The sequence below is a fragment of the Somniosus microcephalus genome, chromosome 7, assembly GCF_052327205.1.
Source record: "Somniosus microcephalus isolate GS21.2 chromosome 7, FLI_Smic_1.0, whole genome shotgun sequence".
NCBI lineage: Eukaryota > Metazoa > Chordata > Chondrichthyes > Squaliformes > Somniosidae > Somniosus > Somniosus microcephalus.
The window spans coordinates 36,188,614-36,209,006 of record NC_140993.1 but is presented as its reverse complement, the minus strand read 5'-3'; the positions used below and the strand labels follow the sequence as shown (position 1 = coordinate 36,209,006).

General features: G+C 43.8%; 1 protein-coding gene across 3 annotated transcripts in view; it reads left to right on the top strand.

The window, feature by feature from the left end:
• The window catches only part of ago2 (argonaute RISC catalytic component 2), a 108,941-nt gene that overhangs the window by 46,654 nt on the left and 41,894 nt on the right, over nucleotides 1-20,393 (top strand). For all 3 annotated transcript variants that reach the window (XM_085992402.1, XM_085992404.1, XM_085992403.1), the window contains exons 4-8: nucleotides 625-806; nucleotides 10,663-10,799; nucleotides 15,751-15,885; nucleotides 18,068-18,155; nucleotides 18,690-18,837. In XM_085992402.1, coding sequence (XP_085848528.1) covers nucleotides 625-806; nucleotides 10,663-10,799; nucleotides 15,751-15,885; nucleotides 18,068-18,155; nucleotides 18,690-18,837 — 690 coding nt within the window. The remainder of the gene's footprint in view (nucleotides 1-624; nucleotides 807-10,662; nucleotides 10,800-15,750; nucleotides 15,886-18,067; nucleotides 18,156-18,689; nucleotides 18,838-20,393) is intronic.

Sequence of the window (20,393 nt, the reverse complement as noted above, 5' to 3'; positions counted from 1 at the left end):
ATGCAGGCCATCAGCTCAAGAGGACTTGTCCACCTTTAGTCCCAGAAGTTTGCCTAATACTTTATCTCTAGTCTGAAAAACAAACCATTCAATACTATTCTGTGTATCAACCAATTTCGTAGGCACAATGCCACTGCCCCTTCAATCCCATGGGAGACATTTAACCATATAGCAGGCTGGGGTTATTGTGACTAATGTGTTGACTCTTCTATAAATGGTTAGATCATCACAGGATCTACTTTACATTACATTAGACCACAGAAGGATTGCAATAGTAATCATTTCTCTGAATGAGCAAAAGTTTGTTAATTTATTTGCATCACATGATAAATTAAATTAACCGGTGCAACGATAGACCTCCCTTCAATTCCCATTATGTGACTATATTACTGAAGTTTATTATCCAGATAAATGATTGTGTATGCATTATACCCTTTCTGCACAAGTGCTTGTCATTTTTTGTGTTGATTGTTGATGGGGGAATGGTGAAATTTATTATGTGACGATGTTATCGCACTGATTTTTGGTTGATGTGACTTATGAATAGGTATTTCTTTATATGTTGTAGTTAATGTTTGGTGTCCTGCTTTTCCCTGTTCATGATTTGATTTTTCTTTTAAATAGGTGGAGCTAGAGGTGACTTTACCAGGGGAAGGAAAGGACAGAATCTTTAAGGTGGTGATAAAGTGGGTGGCATGTGTCAGCCTCCAAGCCTTGCATGATGCACTTTCAGGTCGACTCCCAGCAATTCCTTTTGAATCTATTCAAGCACTAGATGTAGTGATGAGACATCTACCCTCCATGAGGTGAGAAAAGCCATCTAGTGACTAAATATGATATTTAGTAGATATCTTCCATGTAAGTTTTGGGTTCCTGCATGTAAAAGGAAACCAGTAACTCTGTGTTGCAGTAACACACTGTTGGAATGCAGAATCACTAGTGGAGCATCTTACTGGTGCATCATTCCTCAAAAACTGATATCTCTTAATTCTAGATTCTCAAATTTTAAATAATATTGATTCTTTCAAGGAATACTGATTAGATCAGTTAGAAGAGAAAGACTAAAGGGAGCTATTTTAACACTGCCCTGCATTAAGTCACTTAAAATCCAGTCGGGACCAGCGGGAGCAGCGAGGAGGAGCTCGGCAGGAAACCCGGCGACCAGCGAGGCCCGAGACCAGTCGGGAGCAGTGTGAGACCGGTATAAAAACCGGAGAGAGGCGAGGCCCGAGACCAGTCGGGACCAGCGGGAGCAGCGAGGAGGAGCTCGGCAGGAAACCCGGCGACCAGCGAGGCCCGAGACCAGTCGGGAGCAGTGTGAGACCGGTATAAAAACCGGAGAGAGGCGAGGCCCGAGACCAGTCGGGACCAGCGGGAGCAGCGAGGAGGAGCTCGGCAGGAAACCCGGCGACCAGCGAGGCCCGAGACCAGTCGGGAGCAGTGTGAGACCGGTATAAAAACCGGAGAGAGGCGAGGCCCGAGACCAGTCGGGACCAGCGGGAGCAGCGAGGAGGAGCTCGGCAGGAAACCCGGCGACCAGCGAGGCCCGAGACCAGTCGGGAGCAGTGTGAGACCGGTATAAAAACCGGAGAGAGGCGAGGCCCGAGACCAGTCGGGACCAGCGGGAGCAGCGAGGAGGAGCTCGGCAGGAAACCCGGCGACCAGCGAGGCCCGAGACCAGTCGGGAGCAGTGTGGCCCTTGAGCTGCAGATGGACTCACTTTGGAGCATCCACGATTCTGAGAGGGGTGTGGATAGCACATTTAGTGAGTTGGTCACACCGCAGGTTAAGGCCAGCGTAGACAGTACATGGGTGACCAAAAGGCAGAGCAAGGGCAGGAAGGTAGTGCAGAAATCCCCTGGGGTTGTCTCCCTTAGCAACAGGTTCACCGCCTTAGGTACTGTTGTCGGGGGGGGTGACACATCGGGGGAAGGCACCAGCAGCCAGGCTCATGGCACCATGACTGGCTCTGTTGCAAAGAAGGGAGGGAAAAAGAGTGGCAGGGCTATAGTAATAGGGGATTCGATTGTAAGGGGAATAGATAGGGGTTTCTGTGGTCGCGACCGAGACTCCAGGATGGTATGTTGCCTCCCTGGTGCAAGGGTCAAGGATGTCTCGGCGCGGGTGCAGAACATTCTGGAGGGGGAGGGGGAACAGCCAGTTGTCGTGATACATGTTGGTACCAACGACGTAGCTAAAAAAAGGGAAGAGGTCCTACAAGTAGAATTTCGGGAGTTAGGAGCCAAGCTAAAAAGTAGGACCTCGAAGGTAGTAATCTCTGGATTACTACCAGTGCCACGTGCTAGTAAGAGTACAGAGAACAGGATAGTTAGGCTAAATACGTGGCTTGAGCAGTGGTGTAAGAGGGAGGGTTTTAAATTTTTGAGGCATTGGAACCAGTTTTGTGGTAGGTGTGACCTATACAAAAGGGACGGTCTACACCTGTGCAGAGATGGAACTGATGTTCTCGGGGTAATTTTTGATAAAGCAGTTCGGGAGCATTTAAACTAGTATGGCAGGGGGCTAGAAACCTATGTAGTGAAATAGAGGAAAGTGAAAGGCAGACAGAAATAAATGATAAAAGGGTGAGGAACAAAAAACAAAGGGCCAAACTAATTCATAAAAAATGTGAGCATAAAAAAAGCCTGAGGGTTTTATACCTTAATGCGAGAAGCATCAGGAACAAGGTAGATGAATTAGCTGTGGAAATAGAGGTTAATAATTATGACCTAATTGGGATTACGGAAACATGGTTGCAGGGTGAGCAGGGCTGGGAGCTTAACATACAGGGGTATTCAGTATTTAGGAAGGATCGACAAAAAAGAAAGGGAGGAGGGGTAGCATTGCTAGTAAAAGAGGGGATAAATGCAATTGAAAGGAAGGATATTAACTCAGTTAATACAGAATCTATATGGGTGGAGCTAAGAAATAGCGAGGGGCGAAAAACATTAATAGGAGTGGTATATAGGCCTCCAAATAGTAAAATAGAGGTTAGGGAGGGCATCACGAGGGAAATTAGAGAAGCGTGCAATAAGAGCACAGCTGTCATCATAGGTGACTTTAACTTACATATAGATTGGACTAGCCTAATCAGTAAAAATAATGAGGAGGAGGAATTCCTTGAGTGTTTGAGGGATGGTTATCTGGATCAATATGTTGAGGAACCAACTCGGGAACAGGCTATATTGGACTGGGTACTGTGCAATGAGAAGGGACTAATCAGTAATCTTGTTGTACGGGGACCCTTGGGTCAGAGCGATCATAACATGATCGATTTCTCACTCGAAATGGAGAGCGAAGAAATTGACTCAGAGACTAAGGTCCTGAATTTAAACAAGGGGAATTATGATGCCATGAGACGGGAACTGAGTAGGTCTGATTGGACAACGTTCCTGGGAGGACTGGAGGTAGATAAACAATGGCAAACATTTAAAGATAGAATGACAAAATTGCAAAAATTGTTTATACCAATCTGGCATAAAAGGAAATCTAAAAAGGTGACTCAACCGTGGATAACAGGGGAAATTAGAGACAGCATAAAATCCAAAGATAGGGCGTATAAAATAGCCAAAAAAAGCGCCAGAGCGGAAGATTGGGAACAGTTTAAGATAGAGCAAAGGAGGGCAAAGGGCATAATCAAGAGGGGCAAAATAGCTTACGAAAACAAGCTGGCGGAAAATATAAAAACTAACTCCAAAAGCTTTTATAAGTATATCAAAAGGAAAAGACTGGTGAAAACCAAAGTTGGTCCATTGCAGTCAGATACGGGGGAATATATAATGGGAAATAAGGAAATGGCAGATCAACTAAATGCATACTTTGGGTCAGTCTTTACGAAGGAAGACACAAAAAACCTCCCTGGGATATTGGGAAAAATAGGGACATTGGCAAAGGAGGAACTGACGCAAATCAATATCTCTAAGGATATGGTGTTAAGGAAGCTAAAGGGATTGAAGGTGGACAAATCCCCAGGGCCTGATAACATGCATCCTAGGGTACTGAAGGAGGTGGCCCTAGAGATAGCGGATGCACTAAGGATGATTTTTCAGAATTCATTAGACTCGGGAACAGTGCCGATGGATTGGAGGGTAGCTAACGTTACCCCACTATTCAAAAAGGGGGGTAGGGAAAAAGCAGGTAATTACAGACCTGTAAGCCTTACATCAGTTGTGGGCAAAATGCTGGAGTCCATCATTAAGGATGAAATAGCGGAGCACTTAGCAAATGGGGACAGGATAGGACAGAGTCAACATGGATTTACAAAGGGTAAATCGTGCTTGACTAATCTATTGGAATTTTTTGAGGGAGTAACTGGTAGAATAGATGGGGGAGAGCCAGTAGATGTGGTGTACCTGGACTTCCAAAAGGCCTTCGATAAGGTCCCACATAAAAGATTAGCATGGAAAATTGAGGCTCATGGGATAAAGGGGAAAGTTTTGGCGTGGATAGGGAACTGGCTGTCAGATAGAAAACAGAGAGTTGGAATAAACGGCTCATTTTCTGAATGGCAGGCAGTAACAAGTGGGGTACCACAGGGATCTGTCCTGGGCCCCCAGCTGTTCACAATTTACATTAATGACCTGGATCAGGGAGTCGGATGCAGCATTTCCAAATTTGCAGACGACACTAAACTAGGAGGGGGGGTGGGCTCAGAGGAAGAGACCAGGAAGCTCCAGAGCGATTTGGACAGACTGGGCGATTGGGCGGATAAATGGCAGATGCACTATAATGTGGACAAGTGCGAAGTTATCCACCTTGGGTGCAGGAACGGGAGGGCAAATTATTATTTAAATGGCAATAGATTGGGAGAGGGGGAAGTACAGAGAGACCTGGGTGTTCTTGTACACCAGTCACTGAAGGCGAGCATGCAGGTGCAACAGGCGGTCAAGAAGGCAAACGGTATGCTGGCCTTCATAGCAAAAGGGTTAGAATACAGGAACAGGGATACCTTGCTGCAGCTGTACAGGGCACTGGTGAGACCACACCTCGAGTACTGTGTACAGTTTTGGTCGCCTCATCTGAGGAAGGATGTTCTTGCCATGGAGGGGGTGCAGCGGCGATTCACCAGGCTGATACCAGGAATGGCGGGAATGACCTATGAGGAGAGACTATGTAGTTTAGGGATGTACACACTGGAGTTTAGAAGATTGAGAGGGGACCTCATAGAAGTGTATAAAATTCTGACAGGTCTAGACAGACTGGATGCAGAAGGAATGTTTCCCTTGGCGGGTGAGAACAGAACTAGAGGACATAATTTAAGGATAAGGGCTAAACCATTTAGGACAGAGATGAGGGGGAATTTCTTCACTCAGAGAGTGGTGAACCTGTGGAACTCATTGCCACAGAGGGCAGTGTACGCCAGCTCATTAAATATATTTAAGAGGGAATTAGATATATTTCTACGGGCAAAAGGGGTTAAGGGTTACGGAGAGAAGGCGGGGACGGGATACTGAATTAAAGGATCAGCCATGATCTCATCGAATGGCGGAGCAGGCACGAAGGGCCGAATGGCCTACTCCTGCTCCTATCTTCTATGTATCTATGTATCTATGTAAAATGCAGATGTGGTGATCAACTCCTTCACCCACTGCCTAGTTGGGAATTGCAAGCATTCTGTTGCAAAGCACCTGATCATATTGATTTGATTTTATCCTTTCAGAATACTCAACCCAGCATCTAGCTTTTTTTTTTAAGTGAATCTATTGACCTGGCCTCTTTTTCCCGACTGCAATTGATCACACTCTGCATAAAGAAATACTTTCCGACATCTGTCCTAGATTTTCTTTACACAACCGTTAATGTCTTGCTCCTCTGGCATTTTTGAGAGAGTTGTTTTGGGTTTACTTTTTCTATCCCATTAATATGTTGTATACCTCTAAGGTTCCCCTCTGCATGTCTCTTTGAGGCTGAAGGGCCTGAGTTTATCAAGCCGTTCTTTGCTCTTGCTCCAGGGATCAACCTCTTTCCTCTACATTGCTTGTAGGGACTGGATGCCCCTCCTGCCCTGTGTTCCAGCGACCAGAATTGTACCTCCGGTGTGGCCTAACCCAGGCAGTATGTAGCTTTAGTATGACCGTGGGGATTTGAAATCAATGGATTTGGCAGTATAAACCTATTTGCTTTGTTGTTTGTGGCCACTCCATACGGGTGAGTGACAAGTCATTTAACACCCCTACTTTTCTTCAACTTGAGACAGTAATTCCGGGTCATTAATATGTACACCTGAAACAGGTGGGTTTCGACACAGACCCAGAGTACGCTACATGCAATATCTCCCACTGCAGCCGCTGAGAATCCTGGGAAGTCTCTATCTTTATATGCTCTTAGTAAAATCAACTGATTTAGTTCAGGTTAGTTATTATTAATTGTAGTTTAAAGATTTCATTGTTATTGCTGCACTTATAATCATGCTTGTAAACCCTGTTGTAATATGCCTTGGGTAGACCCGATTAACTTTAAAATGGAAGAAACCTAAGTGCTAGACCTTGCTTGGCCAAATCAAAGTTACAGTCAGCAGCCTTCCTAACACACACAGCAGACAGCTAGCCTGGGAAGCGAGGTCATATGTGGCTGCCACTGTAATGTTATATCTGCAGGTAAAAGAAAGACTTGCATTTATATAGCGCCTTTCATGACCACCGGACATCTCAAAGCGCTTTACAGTCAATGAAGTACTTTAGAAGTGGAGTCACTGTTGTAATGGAAATGCAGCAGCCAATTTGCCCACAGGTAATTAAAAATATAGGCCAACAGCAAGGATCCATATCTCTACAATGGAGACATGTTCATTTTGTGTTGCCAGAACTACCCTAGATATGAGTCTTGATGGCCAAAGACAGATGATGTCAGGGTGTCATATGATGACTTGACATGGACAGGCGGGATCGTTGGGCACGTGGCATCCCTGCAATTGGACATGGGGTTTCAGGTGTAAGTCAATGATTGGGTTAACTGGTCCCCATAGGTTTTGCTGGGAAAAAGAAATATAAGAAGGGGGTCCTCAGACACTTGGGTTGTAGAGGTATTCGGCAAAGAGCTTGAACATCCACCAGATGAGCTGAGGAGGGTTTTGGGTTGGCGGAGGACCCACACATATCACACCGGGTGGACGAGCGAGCCTAGAGGCCAGGGCTGACGGGGGTTTATCTGTGGAGATCACGTCTTCTACCCAGTGCATAACTGGTAATATAAACCTTGATTGCGTCTTGTTTAACTACCACTCCAATGCTGTAATGTATCAAGTCTCACTTACACGGAGTAAAAAATAATTACTGTCACCAATACGGGTCAAGTTGAATCTTTTGGAACTTAGGAGTGAAAGGGTTAATCGTCAAAGACCCAGAAACTATAAAATTGTCACACTTGGAAATATCCTATGCGCCCCTTCCTTTAACCAGTTACTTGCCCTTGATTACCCACCGACTAGCTTATAAAGATGTCTCCCGGGATACTTGCCAAAGGCCTTCTGGAAGTTTAGTCACTTTGGAAAATCATCTTAAAAGTCAGGTTGGTCATGCGTGATCTACTTCTAAAGCTACCTCATGCTATTTAGATAGGTGAGTGATGAGTCAACTAGTACCCTAGGTGTCTCTTAACTTTCTCCTGGACATGTTCTGTTCCATTCGTATAGTAAAAGGGCTGATTATTTTTACCTTCACTGTGCAGTATCTTGCATTTGTCCTCATCAGTCCGAGTGCAATCTCCATTGATCTCTCTTTGTTAGAGTTTGGCTGTGTTCTCAGAGTCTACAGTCCTCTCTAGCTTGGTGTCCTCTGCGAATTAAATTGCCTTGCATTGTGATTCTGGGTCATTTATGTATCCTTGGTGTACCTCACTCTACTTCCTTATTTTTGATCTATAGAGCTAGTTATCTACTTGGTTAAATGTTCTAGTTTATTAAAGTCTTGCATTTGGGTAATTCAAATAATTAAGAGCTCTTTGGGTATAATTCTTATAGTTCATGTGTTTATGTAGTTACAGTGCATGCGTATAAAACAAAAAATGTTGGTTATGTGGATAAATTTGTGGGTGGAATTGCCGTCCAGGAGTCAGTGTATGGTAATATAGCTCACTCTGGGGAGTGCACCTGCTGCATCGATCCTGCTGTCCTGCCCTTTTGTCTCCATCACTAGTCTCCTGCTCCGCTCTCCCTGACTTCCGTTCGCCTACAGTCGCTGCTCAGTTCCCGCTTGTCCCTCTTCAGCTTCCAGTCTCCAATAGTACTGGTGTGCAGAAGCAGTATCACTTGAATAGATTTAAAGTGTGCATTAAAATTGAATCGGGGGGGTGGGGTGACGAAGGAGATCTATAAGGTGATGTCACGGAACAGGAAGTTTGACTTTAATGTGTGTGCAGTATTTTCCATTCCCTGCATTGCAGCATGCTTGGGGAACGGAAACTGAGAGCTGTAGAGAGATGAGTGGGAGATCAGGAGTCAGTGAGGCAATGTGTTGAGCTTCTGCAGAATTGTAATTAAAATTTGAATCTGATACTGAAGTTTTTTTCTGGAAAGTAGGAGAGTTCCTATTGGGCAAGTTTATTTATGGTAAACACTGAAAAATCCTCTACCTGACTAAGTTTAATATGGTTAGCATTAGAAAACGGAGTCAGAAGAATTATTCATGTCACCAAACCTGTTCCTTGCACAGCACGGGTAAAACCTGCCCCCTCATGAATTTTAACCCATTTAATCTCATTCAACTTAAAAAGTTCTTGCTTTTTTTTTAACCTCCATTTTTTTTAAATGGCGAAGCCTACCCCATGGAGGCGGCGTTGTTCGGGTTTGCCTTTCCAGAAGAAGGTGTAACCACCGCCTTGCTCCTTGAGCTGGCCTTCCCCTGCCCGGCGGGTCTGACTTAGGGCAACGATGTCAATGTCAAAGCGTCTGAGCTCCCAGGCAACGATAGCAGTACGGCATTCCGGCCTGTCACTGTTGGGGTTGTGCATGAGGGTCCTGACGTTTTTAAAGGGTGGACACACACACACACAGAGCCAGTGCTCACTCTTAACAATAATAGTACTAACTAACCTCCATTTACTAGTACAATTAATTGATCAAAATATAGAACAGCTGCTCGGTGTGACTGGGCATCCATTTTCTGGAAATGTTAGTAAACCTTGGATTCAGAGCCCAAATGGGTCTTTATTTTTCCAACTGCAGTGATTTGTTAACGAAAGGTTGGTGCAGTATCACTGGATATGACTGTCATCACATCCCAAACGTACCCACTTCTGTGCAGACCTGGTACAATGATACACATGTTGCTTTAATAGAACAGTGGTATCCCTTCAGTCTAGAACCACTGAACTGAGGGGATTTCTGTGCCGGTGGTGTGTGAAACATTTAACACATGGGCCATCTGCTATTTGAACAGGTGGGTTCAGAATATCTAACTCCACTATGTAAGGACGTACACAAAAAATGAAAAGCTTCTGGCTATACCTGCTGTGGATCTGAACTAGAAGTTATGACAGGCACTTGAGTTTTTTCAGTGCTGTGGGGATTTTTTTTTGCAGAGTTCGTGATTGGTAGCGAGTACCACAATGGGCCGGATTTTTCCGATCGAAGGCTTCCTGCGTGCGGATGCCTCCGATCGGGAAATCGACGCATTTACTTGCTGGCTTCGTAGGTCCTGAGACTTCCGATCCTGGGCCTCTCCTGGTCCGCGCGCGCAGAGGCCCAGGTATCCCAGGGGCCCAGGCGGTTCGCAAGCGTCCCTGGGATCACGTGGGCCATGGAGAACCAATCAAAGAAGGGAACCCTCCTTCACACTTTTGACAGGTCTCTACTCCTAGATCTCTCAGAAGTATGAATGAGAATCACTTAAACAGTTAAACATTAAATAAATAAAAAGTATTTAAAATTAGTTAAAATTACATTATATTAAATATTTTAAACAAATTTAATTTATTGAAAAAAATTAAGTTTTTTACGGGGCTAAAAATAAACTTACCTTTTTTAAGTTTTTTTTAATTATAAATGAGTGAAAATATTTTTTAATTTTTTAAAACTCTTATGCTGGTAAAAGCAGGCATTACGATTTTTAAAGGTTTTCAGCAGGCGGAGGTTGTGCAGAAAGCGGAACTCTCTGCCCGCGGAGGCCCTTCTCCTGGGCAGGCGGATGATCTGTCTAGAAATCTTGACGGATCGGCAGTGCCAGGTTTTAGTGCATATGCTTCGCATGCCTGAAACTGGCACTTGCGAGGCCCCTACGGGTGCATACACACCTTGTACGCACCCGTGGGCGGTCAGAATATCCGGCTGAATATGATTAATTCTTGATTGCCATTTTTAATACCTTTTTGCTTTTTGGTCTGTCTAGTCCCACAGGTAGCTGAGAAGGGATGGGCAATAGTGGCTTAGAATGATTCTCTTGATTTTTTTTTCCTCCCTCTTTTCCCTTCCACAGTATTGTTGCTTTAACATTCAGTATTGCACAGCACTGCGGTTTTATAGCCTCGTTGGAAGCCAGTTGGAGAAAAGATTTGTAGTTCCTTCATCCACTTTTCAGTCAGTCATCGTATTTGTAAGAGCAATATTACTTTACACTGCTTAATTTGCAAGAGGTGCTCCAAAAAATGTTTCAATAAAGTCTTTACAGTTACATAGATAGTGGTTACATTCTCTGCCCAACTGATAAAATATATTTTTTCCCTTTTCAGGTACACTCCAGTAGGCCGTTCATTCTTCACACCATCTGAGGGGTGCTCTAATCCCTTGGGAGGGGGTAGGGAAGTCTGGTTTGGATTTCACCAGTCGGTCAGGCCTTCATTGTGGAAAATGATGCTTAATATTGATGGTAGGTTTCAGAGGTTAGCATGTTATACTCATTTATTCTTGCGGTTTTAGAAATTAGGTAATACAGGTGCACGACCCCTTATCCGCACTTCCGAAAACCGAAATTTTTTTCATGGAGCATCTCTCGGTATTTCCAGTGTAAAAGCTTGAGCAGCTTGCACGGGAGGGGCCTCCACCAGCGTGATCAGAGATCGCGAGTGCCGGCAAAAGAGCCCGGCACCGAGGAGAAGTGCCGGGCTCTTGGGACACAGCCGGCACTGCCCGGGGTGGGGGGTGCTCAGGAGGCTGGGGACGGCGGCGCGAGGAGGTGCAGGCAGGCAGGCGGCCAGCAAAAAAGCATTATCCGTTCTGAAATCCGAAGAATTCCGAAACACAGCTGGCCCCAAGGGTTTCGGATAAGGGATCGTGCACCTGTATTCAGCTCGCACTCAATTGATCTAGTTTTGAGGTGCCTTTTGAGTTTTTTAAATTACATTGCTTAATAAGCTTAGTTGGTATGGGTGAGAATTCTGGAAAAACTAAAATAGGGATCTTAAAATAGAGCCACATTAACTACATAGGATTACATACATAGGATATACGGCACAGAAACAGGCCATTCGGTCCATGCCGGCGTTTATGCTCCACTCGAGCCTAGTTTTTTTTTTGGTAATGGGACGATAAAAGAAGCTTGCATTTGTATAGTGCCTTTTGCAACCTGAGGGCTTCCCAAAGCACTTCACAGCCAATGAAGTATTTTTGAAGTGTAGTCACTGTTGTAATATAGGGAGGCACGGCAGCCAATTCGTGCAGAGGAAAGTACCACAAACAGCAGTGACATAGTTGACTAAATAATCTATTTTTTATAGCAATTTTGATTGAAAGAAATGTTGGCCAAGACATTGCGAGAACTTAATACAAAAGCGAAATACTGCGGGGATGCTGGAAATCTGAAATAAAACAGAAAATGCTGGAAATACTCAGCAAGCCAGGCAGCATCTGTGGAGGCTGTTCTGATGAAACCTGAAACCATAACACTTTTTCTCTCCAGATGCTGCCTGACTGGCTGAGTATTTCCAGCATTTTCTGTTTTTATATCATTGCGAGAGCTTCCCTGCTCTTGAAATTCTGTGATATCTTTTACATCCACCTGAGAGGGCAGACTGATCTCAAAATAGCATTGGAAACTAGAGTTCGCAATCTATTCAAATTTGTTGATTCTTAAAGTCTAAACCGTTTTGCTCCGTGATTTCTGCATTTGATGGGTGTTGACCTTCAATGTGGATGAGCTAGAATGATGAGTGTGTGTGCGTGCGTGTGCATATGAACCTTTTAGCTTTCATGGCGTTAATATTTTTGTATTTTAACTGTCACTAGCAAATAGATGATAAATATGGTCCTAGAAATCAATGTATAAGTGCATTATGTACTGGCATACATGTGTAATAATATAAATATGGTAGCGGTGTACATGCAGTTTTTATAGTACATTCATAGTATCCAAACAAGGTTGAAACTTTCTTGCAGTTCTAGTTAAACCATGAAAATTATTGACGACAAAATTGGTTGTAGTCCATCATAACCCAAAATTATGAGCTGCTTAAATCCGTGTATAGCTGCTGCATTCACTTGCTTCGGATACAGAATTCTGTAGTTTTAACCCCCTTTCTTTAAAGCATTATTGGGCCCTGCTCTCGTCTGCCAAAATTGCTCATTATTCCAGAATCATTCTGGAATGCAAAGATAAACCCCGGCTCCTATTCTCTACTGCTAACCGTCTTCTTAAACCCCTCTTCCCCTGTCTCTTCCACCCTCACCTCCGACAACAAGTGTGAGGAGCTCATAGACAAATTTGTCTCTGAGATTGAGACCGTCCGTTCAGCTGCCTCTGCCACTTCCTTCCCCTAGCCCACCAGGCCAAACTTCCTCTAAGGTTCCCCCCCTGCCCTAGCCCTGAACTCGCATCTTTCTCCAGTTTCTCTCCGATCTCCCCTCATGACCTCTTGGCGCTCATCTTGTCCATGAGACCCACCTCCTGCTCCCTCGACCCTATTCCCACCAAACTGCTGACCACCCAACTTCCCTTTCTGGCTCCCATGTTAGCTGACATTGTTAAAGGTTCTCTCTCCTCAGGTACTGTCCCCCTCCCCCTCAAATTTGCCATCATCCCTCTCCTCAAAAATAAACAACCTTTGATCCCTCCGTCCTTGCAAACTACTGCCCCATCTCCAACCTCCCTTTCCTCTCAAGTCTGTGAACATGTTGTCGCCTTCCAAATCTGTGCCCATCTTTCCCGCAATTCCATGTTTGAATCCCTCCAATCAAGTTTCCGCCCTTGCCACAGTACCGAAACAGCTCTCGGCAAGTCACAAATTACATCCTTTGTGACTGTGACAAAGGTAAACTATCCCTCCCCGCCCTTCTTGACTTGTCTGCAGCCTTAACACGGTTGATCACTCCATCCTTCTCCACCGTTATCCAGCTGGGTGGGACTGCACTCGCCTGGTTCCATTCTTATCTATCTAATCGTAGCCAGAGAATCACCTGCAACGGCTTCTCTTCCCACTCCCGCATCGTTACCTCTGGTGTCCCCCAAGGATCTATCCTTGTTCCCCTCCTATTTCTCATCTACATGCTGCCCTTTGGCGACATCATCTGAAAACACGGCATCAGTTTCCACATATGCGCTGACGACACCCGGCTCTACCTCATACCCATCTCTCGACTCCTCCACGGTCTCAATTGTCAGATTGCGTGTCTGAGATCCAGTTCTGGATGAGCAGAAATTTTCTCTCATTAAATACTGGGAAGGTCGAAGCCACTGTTTTCGATTCTGCCACAAACTCCGTTCCCTAGCCACTGATTCCATCCCTCTCCCTAACATCTGTCTGAGGCTGAACCACACTGTTCGCAACCTTGGTGTCATATTTGACCTTGAAATGAGCTTCCGACCAGATATCCGCAGCATAACTAAGACAGCCTATTTCCCCCTCCTCAACATCACCCGTCTCCGTCCTTGCCACGGTTCATCCGCTGCTGAAACACTCATCCATGCCATTGTTACCTCTAGACTTGACGATTCCAACGCACTCCTGGCTGGCCCCCCACATTGTACCCTGCGTAAACTTGAGGTCATCCAAAACTCGGCTGCCCGTGTCCTAACTCGCACCAAGTCCCGTTCCCCCATCACCCCTGTGCTCGCTGACCTACATTGGCTCCCAGTAAAGCAACGCCTCGATTTCAAAATTCTCATCTTTGTTTTCAAATCCCTCTATGGCCTCGCCCCTCCCTATCTCTGTAATCTCCTTCAGCCCCACAACCCCCAGAGATATCTGCGCTCCTCTAATTCTGTCCTCTTGAGCATCCCTGATTATAATCGCTCAACCTTTGGTGGCCGTGCCTTCTGTTGCCTAGGCCCTAAGCTCTGGAATTCCCTGCCTAAACCTCTCCGCCTCTCTACCGCTCTTTCCTCCTTTAAGACGCTCCTTAAAACCTACCTCTTTGAGCAAGCTTTTGGCCACCTGCCCTAATTTCTCCTTATGTGGCTCAGTGTCATTTTTTTTGTCTTTTAATACTTCTGTGAAGTGCCTTGGGATGTTTTACTACATTAAAGGTGCTATATAAATGCAAGTTGTTGTTGTTTCTTTATGGCAAAGAGTGCTTAATTGTATAAAGCATTTGCAAGGCCTGGATGGCATTCTTTTTCAATCTTTGTTTCTCCATTGCGCTCCTTTCACTGAATAGCATCCTTTCAAAATTAGAGTGTCCAAAATTACACCCCATTCTAAACGCGTCCTCAGCAATGATCTTTGCAAGATTAGAATTACTTGTTTCAACTTCTGACCAAATGCCAACAAAACACACCTGAGTACTTGATTTACATCATTGATTACGACTTCCAAATGACTAGATACTTTCGGTGGTTAATGATCGTATCCAAATCATTTCGACTTCAGCTAATGGACACCTCATCACCTCACTTCACATTTCCCATTCCACTATGCATTACCTCGTATTTTTCCACGCAAAAATCCATCTGCCATTCTTTCTGCTTAATTCACTCTCTAGTTCCTTCATCTATTGTATGGACAACAGGAGACCCAGAACACAACCACGTGGAACATCACTAGTTACAGCCATTCACCAACTCAATTCCTTAAAATTAAGGCATAGACCCGAATTGCTGAATATACCTTGACTGAATCTTGGTTCTAGAGACATGGCAACAGTTTCAGCCAGGTTCAGGTGACCAGCTGTCATTTAAAGAGGCATAGTACAACTTGTTTATCACATAAAGAACGTGCCAGTATAATTTGTGTAAAACTAATATACAGGTACTCCATTTATAATGGATGCGGTTTTGACAATCCAATAAATTGACAAACTGCTTCTGCCCAAACTGAGCGTGGCAACATGTATTGTCCAGACATGATTGGCGATTTGCCCAGACAGCTTCTTGAGCTTGTGCAGGTTAACCTTTTCATACTTCTAATTTACCATGCTTTCCAGCTCTAGGTCTTCGTTTTCTGACCATGTTCTCTGCTCTGTATCTCCCAGTTTCTCGCCCATTCTTTCTGGCTCTAGATCATAGTTTCCCATGCTGTTCAAATCCATGTTTAAACCCTTTCTGCCTATCACAATATAAATCAGATATTGCTACTTCCAGACACCTAACGAGCATTCCCTGTATTTTTAACATTTAATTTTTAGTGAGAAAAAGCTGCTGCTGACACCTTTTCAGATTAGTTTTTCAGAGGTTAGAATTACAACCTATTTCGCGGCAGAGAAGAGGGAGCTTTATTCTGCCTCTGTCTGCTACAATTGACCTGCAATTGTAAGATCCTGATCCTGGATGTCATAAATGGGAAAACTAATTCCCTACCACTAATGGCCATTATTTTGAGCGCAAATATTTGCTACAAAAAAGGGAGTGAGAATGTTACAAATCTTTAGAAATCGCTTTCTCTTTTCAGTATCCGCTACAGCATTTTATAAAGCTCAGCCAGTGATTGAATTCATGTGTGAAGTTTTGGATTTTAAAAATATTGAAGAACAGCAGAAACCGTTAACTGACTCCCAGAGAGTAAAATTCACCAAGGAGATCAAAGGTAAGTGTAGAAACTGAATACAATTGCAGTTGGATGCGTTTTACAGTATTAAACATGCTAGTATTTAACGTACTGTTATGGTTTTCCTTCCTTTTGCAATTTTAAAATAGTATTACACAATATTAGTTGAGAACTAATGGTATCCAGAGTCAATTTAGGGATCACAGTAATGTAATGGTTCTGGCTCTGGACTTGCACCCCAGAGCTTGAGAGTTCAAATAGTAGCATGGAAAGTGGTGCAATTGTATTCAATAAATTTGGTAATTTGTGAACTGACACTGGAAAAAATGACTATGAAAGCTGTCAGATTGTCGTATAAACCCACCTAGTTCACTCATGTTCTTCAGTGAAGGGAACTTGCCACCCTTAACTAGTCAGACGTACGTATGACTGTAGTCTCACACTCTTAAACCACTCAGTTGTCAGGGCAAGTGGGGATCTACAATAAATGCTACCTTACCAGCATCATCCAAATTCCAAGATCATCAAATATATAAAAGACAGGATATTTGCATTTTATTTCTGCCACTGGAAATTGAATACTGCAATGTTAGAGATTGATACTGTAACTAGGAGCAAATTGTGCAGAGGGTAATGGGTTCATCGAAATGAATTTAGAAGCTGACTATTTGAGATTTTCAGTTTTTGTTTAAGAATACTTTCTGAACTAACATCTTAGAATGGTAAAGAAAGAAAGACTTGCATTTCTATAGCAACCTTTCATGACCACCGGACGTCCCAAAGCGCTTTACAGCCAATGAGGTACTTTTTGAAACGTAGCCACTGTTGTAATGTGGGAAACACGGCAGCCAGTTTGAACACAGCAAGTTCCCACAAACGGCAATCTGATAAAGACCAGATAATCTGTGTGGGGTGTTGATTGAGGGGTAAATATTGGCCAGGACACTTGGGGATATCTCACCTGCTGCTCTTTGAAATAGTGCCGTGGGATCTTTTACATCCATCTGGGAGAGCAGACGGTCCTCAGTTTAACGTTTCCTCCAAAAGAAGGCACCTCTGACAGTGCAGCACTCCCTTAGTACTGCATTGGAGTGTCAGCCTAGATTTAGTGCTCAAACCTCTGGAGTGGGACTTGACTCCGAGGCGAGGGAGCTACCAACTGAGCAATGGCTGACACTAATCTGTACACAAATCTTTGAAGGTGGCAGGACAAGTTGAAAAGGCTGTTAAAAAAGCACATGGGATCCTTAGCTCTATTAATAGATGCATAGAAATACAAAAGGAAGGAATTATGCTATAAAACACTAGTTAGACATCAGCTAGAGTATTGTGTTCAGTTCTGGACACCACTTTAGGAAGGATGTTGAGGCTTTCAAGAGGGTGCAGAAGAGATTTACTAGAACCGAACCGGGATGAGGAACTTCAGTTTTGTGGAGAGACTGGAAAAGCTGGGGTTGTTCACTTTAGAGCAGAGAAGGCTAGGAGATTTGATAGAGGTATTCAAAATCATGAATATTTTTGATAAATAGAGAAACTGTTTCCAGTGGCAGGTGGTTCGGTAATCATTAAGGTGATTTGCAGAAGAACCAAAGGTGACATGAGGAAGCATTTTTTTACCCAGCAAGTTGTTGTGATCTGCAATGCGCTGCCTGAAAGTATGGTGGAAGCAGATTCAATAATAACTTTAACAAGGGAATTAGATACAGGAAACTTTGGTTTATCCGGAGGTTGTATGGCCAGAAACTTTGCTCTAACGGCAGAAATCAGCAGCCGTTTTAGTTTTTTTTTCTTCTCCTAGCATTCTGTTAACAGGCAGGCTCTGGAAAGCGTCTTTGTAGCTTCGCAACAGCTTCAGAGACGCTTCAAGGTACGGGCCGAGTGTTTACGAGCTGTGCAACAGTGTTTGTTGTCAAATACGGAGATTTTCATCTCCGTATGCTTCAACGTTGACTTTGCATGTCCGGCAGTTTTGATAGATCGGCAACACGTCGGTGCCGGATATCAGAACTTTTCCTCTAAATACATGAATGACAAAATTTGCAGGGCTACGGGGAAAGAGCAGGGGAGTGGAATTAGTTGGATAGCGCTATCAAAGAACAGGCACAATGGGCCGAATGGCCTGTGTGCTGTATGATTCTATGTTATCTTTGTACGTTATGAGTGCTATAGAAATATTAGTATTTGGTCTGTTGTCTGAAAGACTGGATTTAATTCTCTGTAGGACTCAAGGTGGAAATAACTCATTGTGGACAAATGAAGAGAAAGTATAGAGTGTGCAATGTTACCAGAAGACCAGCAAGCCATCAAACGTAAGACATTTATGTATGAAAAGTAACTGCAGAATAATTTTGACATAATTGAATTAAAAAAAAAAAAAAAAAATCTTCAGTGGTAAATCATTTTAGGGATTGTATTGGATGTGGCAAATCTGTGGAAATTTAGGTAAAATGAGCCTCTGCATTCAACTGAGTAGTTGTATATGCATTATATATATCTGTATATTAGCCTCTGATATAGTAGAATTATACAGTTTAACTTCAGTAGGGAAATCTGTGGAGCTCAAATTCCCCATCTAATGTAACTAGTTGCTGTTGAGTTTTTTTCACTTAGATAGATTTTGAGATTTAAGAGAAATAAATCTTTGGTGTATTAATTCCTAGAACCATTTTTAATTCTAAGATGACTTTTACGAAAAGCAATGTTGATTATTAAAATATTTTTTCTCTGGCGCCTCCCTATAGCCGTCTTTAAAAAAAAATTAAACTGATTTATTGCATTGGTTTAATTTATATTGTCTACGCGAAAAACTTCTAATTTTATTTTTCCCTGTTGGACTTACATAGATTCCCACTTCAGCAGGAGAATGGGCAGACTGTTGAATGCACAGTAGCACAATATTTCAAGGACAAGCACAAACTAAATCTTCGCTATCCTCATTTACCATGTCTACAAGTTGGACAGGAGCAAAAACACACCTATCTTCCTCTTGAGGTAAGTCAGTATTATGACATACTTGGCTTTTAATAAAGGTTTGAAATAAAATGTATTGTAATCCTTTTGCACCTGTTGGTATAGGGATGATCTGAGACCGACAGTTGCTCTGCAGACAATTTTTCACTTTTTTAACTTTTTCCCCATTTCTCCTCTGCATTCTTCCCATTTTTATCTGTCCACCTGGTTTGACATCTCTTCAGCCAACATTGTGAGAGCACAGCCGACTGCCAATATTGCCTGTAACTGGCTGCTAAGTTTTTTATATTCGTTCCTGGGATGTGGGCGTCGCTGGCAATGCCAGCATTTATTGCCCGTCCCTAATTGCCCTTGAGCAGGTGGTGATGAGCCGCCGCCTTGAACCGCTGCAGTCCATGTGGTGAAGGTACAAAGTGCTGTTAGGGAGGGAGTTCCAGGATTTTGACCCAGTTGTCAGAGACTTTGTAGGCGTGACTTACCCATTTCCCCTCATCTTCCTGAGGTTGTCCCAATCTCCTGTACAATTTGAGCTCCTTCTTACTCAACACTGCTTGGATTGGGAACTGAATGGAAAGGGACTTGAGCCTCCATCTTTCTCTGCTCTGAATATACAAATGCTCCAACTTCCTTTTAAATGCAACACCGCAGCCCCTGGGTGAAGTTAGGGGTGCAGTGACATTGAGTTGCCATGCTGGGTTTGTCTTTTTTGTCTTCGGCCATGTTCACACTATTAATACCTACTGGTGGCTGAGATAATGATTTCTATTAATGTGATGCCAGTTAAATTTAGTGGCGTTTAAGAAAAAAAATATTTGTGCACTTCTGTGGTAAAGGAAAGAAAATTGCAACATGCAGTATTTCTGGCCAATACCACTTGCTACTTGGCTTTATTTTACTTAGAATTGCATAGAAATTACAACACAGAAGCAGCTGTTGGGCCCAACTATTCAGTGTTATTTATACTCCACCTGAGTAGTGGTCCTAATCTCGTGCCCATATTCTTCCCATACCCCTTTGTTCATCAAGCCTATTTGGAAATGTTTACATGGTCTCTGTTTTAATCAGTACCTCAGGCGGTGCATTCCACAGCCCCTCAGCCCTCCCTTTGTGTAAATTTTTTAAAAATGCATATTTTTTTCACTCTTTATTTTTAGCTGGTAGAAATCTGATTCTAAAATATCCATTGACTTTATGAAAGCAGCCATTTTGTTTTTTGGTTGGCATGAACTAGTGGAGTTAGAGGTTGCTGAGGAATTCGGAGAAAGCAGGGACTAAAAATTGAGTAGTGCCCCAATTGAGGCGCTAACTTCGCTGGGGCTTAGCGCCCCGGAAAAATTAGCGCCCCTGCGCCGGAAATTGAGTGGTTGCGCCCCAAGAGGGAAGCGGGGCACTACTGGAAGCGCCCCGCATCCCTCTTGGGGGCGCTGCGAGTGAATATCATGGCGCTACATGCCGCAGCGCCACACGCTGCAGCACGTCGTGCTGTGGTATTGCAGGCCTTCCTCCCCTCCTTAAAGGGGAGGGGCCTTGTGCAGCACGACCTGGGGCCCAGCTGGGCCCCTGGGGATCAGGAGTGC